This window comes from Camelina sativa, chromosome 9, assembly GCF_030686135.1.
Source record: "Camelina sativa cultivar CO46 ecotype springtype chromosome 9, ASM3068613v1".
Lineage (NCBI taxonomy): Eukaryota > Viridiplantae > Streptophyta > Magnoliopsida > Brassicales > Brassicaceae > Camelina > Camelina sativa.
In genome coordinates, this window is record NC_141888.1 from 24,585,669 (window position 1) to 24,587,560 (window position 1,892).

At 35.0% G+C, this 1,892-nt stretch overlaps 1 protein-coding gene across 1 annotated transcript; it reads left to right on the top strand.

Annotated features, from left to right (window-relative positions):
• Positions 1–205: 205 nt before the first annotated feature.
• LOC104711267 (E3 ubiquitin-protein ligase RSL1-like) lies at positions 206–1,687 on the top strand. Its single transcript, XM_010427955.2, has 3 exons — positions 206–633; positions 722–1,374; positions 1,494–1,687. The coding sequence occupies exons 1-3, from the start codon at positions 274–276 to the stop codon at positions 1,618–1,620; spliced, it is 1,140 nt and encodes a 379-aa protein (XP_010426257.2). The 5' UTR covers positions 206–273; the 3' UTR covers positions 1,621–1,687.
• Positions 1,688–1,892: the final 205 nt, after the last annotated feature.

Here is a 1,892-nt window from a genome sequence, read left to right on the forward strand (position 1 = left end):
TGTTTGCTTTTCTGTTTTCAACAATATCCCTAAATTAGCTTATATTAATTTTAAAAAATTTTGGTGAAGAATTTTTCCTCCTTTGAATTTCCTGAATGATTAGGTTTTTTTTTTTTCTCGTTTAAAGAAAAAAATAAGATTAGGTTTTATATATGACCTATTCTTAAAAGCTAATTTTCTTCTGCGTTTAGTTGAAGCCGGCTCTGCTCTATATATAAATCTGAAACCTTAACCCTCAAACGTAAAAAAAAAAAAGAAATAAAATCTGAAAGTATGCACAAGAAAAACATGAAGAAAGAAGGCGATCTTGTACGAGAAGATGCCCCAAAACCCACCATTGGAAAACCCTCACCGGGAGATCTAAGTTCTGACTCGTACATCCTTTACTTCAAGGGTTTGAGAAACTGGCAGTGGCAGATACCAACGGGTTTAACATTGGCTGGATTTGGGGTTGCAATTAGCAGAGAAGACGATGATAATATCTTGTTTCAGATGAACGGCCTACTTGATGACTCAGACGTTTCAATTTGGGAGGTTGAGTTTATGGCATTGAAGCTAGGACTAAACAAAGCCCTAAGTTTGGGGATCAATCATATCTCATTTTACTGCGATGACCATGATATTTTCGAATCGGTAAGTTTTGTTTGCTTTTAGGGTTCACGTAATGTGTATTTTGTTTCTCAATATCTTAATTGATGTTTTTTTCCCTTTAATGAATTAGGTCATGGGGAGATTGGCTCCTACGAGTGAGAAAATCGCCTTATTAATGGATGATGTGCAAAGCATCAGACAAAAATTTACAACGAGCATCCCTGTTCTTGTGACTAGAACTCGGACTAAGTTTGTCTTTGATCTCGCAATGGAAACACTACCAAAGCCTCTTTTTGGTAGAGCTGGTAATATGTTTTCCGTTGCTTGCTCTCATCGGTTCAGTGTGGAGTACATGAAAGAACAAATAGAACTGGCGCTAAACCAGGGAGATCTACCTAGGTGTCCTCATCCTGGCTGCAAATCAAACCTGACTCTTCGAAGTTGTGCCCATCTTTTGACACCTAAACTAAAAGAGATGTGGGAACAAAGGGTCAATGAGGACTCAATCCCTGTATGTGACAGATTCCATTGCCCTAATCCAAGTTGCTGGGGTTTGATGTCCAAGACCGAGCTCCTTGAATCTAGTGAAGATGGAGTTAGGAGAAGCTGCTATAAATGCCGCAAACCCTTTTGCATTAACTGCAAAGTTATGTGGCATAGTAACTTGTCGTGCGCGGAGTACAAGAGGTCTGGTGGAAAGCCTAGTACAACATTGTGGCGTCAATGTAGAAGTTGCCAACACATGAACAAATTATTTGACGGACGCATCACTGTAACTTGCAGGTATATATATATATATCATTTATAATCACATTATTTAGTTATTATTATGATTCAAAATTCTCTTTGGAGATTTGATTATGTTTTCAACTAATGTAATGTTTCATGGTTGATATGTGTAGGTGTGGCTATAGGTTTTGTAACAAATGTGGATCTCAATGGAAGTTTGGAGGTTGCTTTCATCATCGCCAATTTCTGATGATGGTGGTGTTTGCTTTAGTCTTCTTTTTTATTCTTTTTTATGTTTAGCAATTTTTAAGCACACGCCAAGTAGGTCGGAGGAACTCATATTAGTAAAATATTCATTACAAAATTTCTTTAATTAAATTTCTTTATTAAACTATTAGGATTTCTAAACTATTTAATAAAAATTTCAAAAACATACAAATTTTTAAAACATTCTTTATATCTTTATTGAAAAATATTCTTTAAAAATAATCTTACCTTCACATATGATTAAATATATAATTAACAATGCTATACACATCAAATTAAACAAATTTTTATGATTAACTGCCATG

Coding starts and splice junctions, on each gene's coding strand:
- LOC104711267 (XM_010427955.2), top strand. CDS start 274: ATGCACAAGAAAAACATGAAGAAAGAAGGCGATCTTGTACGAGAAGAT. Junction 634..721: donor ACCATGATATTTTCGAATCG/GTAAGTTTTGTT, acceptor TTAATGAATTAG/GTCATGGGGAGATTGGCTCC. Junction 1,375..1,493: donor CGCATCACTGTAACTTGCAG/GTATATATATAT, acceptor TGATATGTGTAG/GTGTGGCTATAGGTTTTGTA.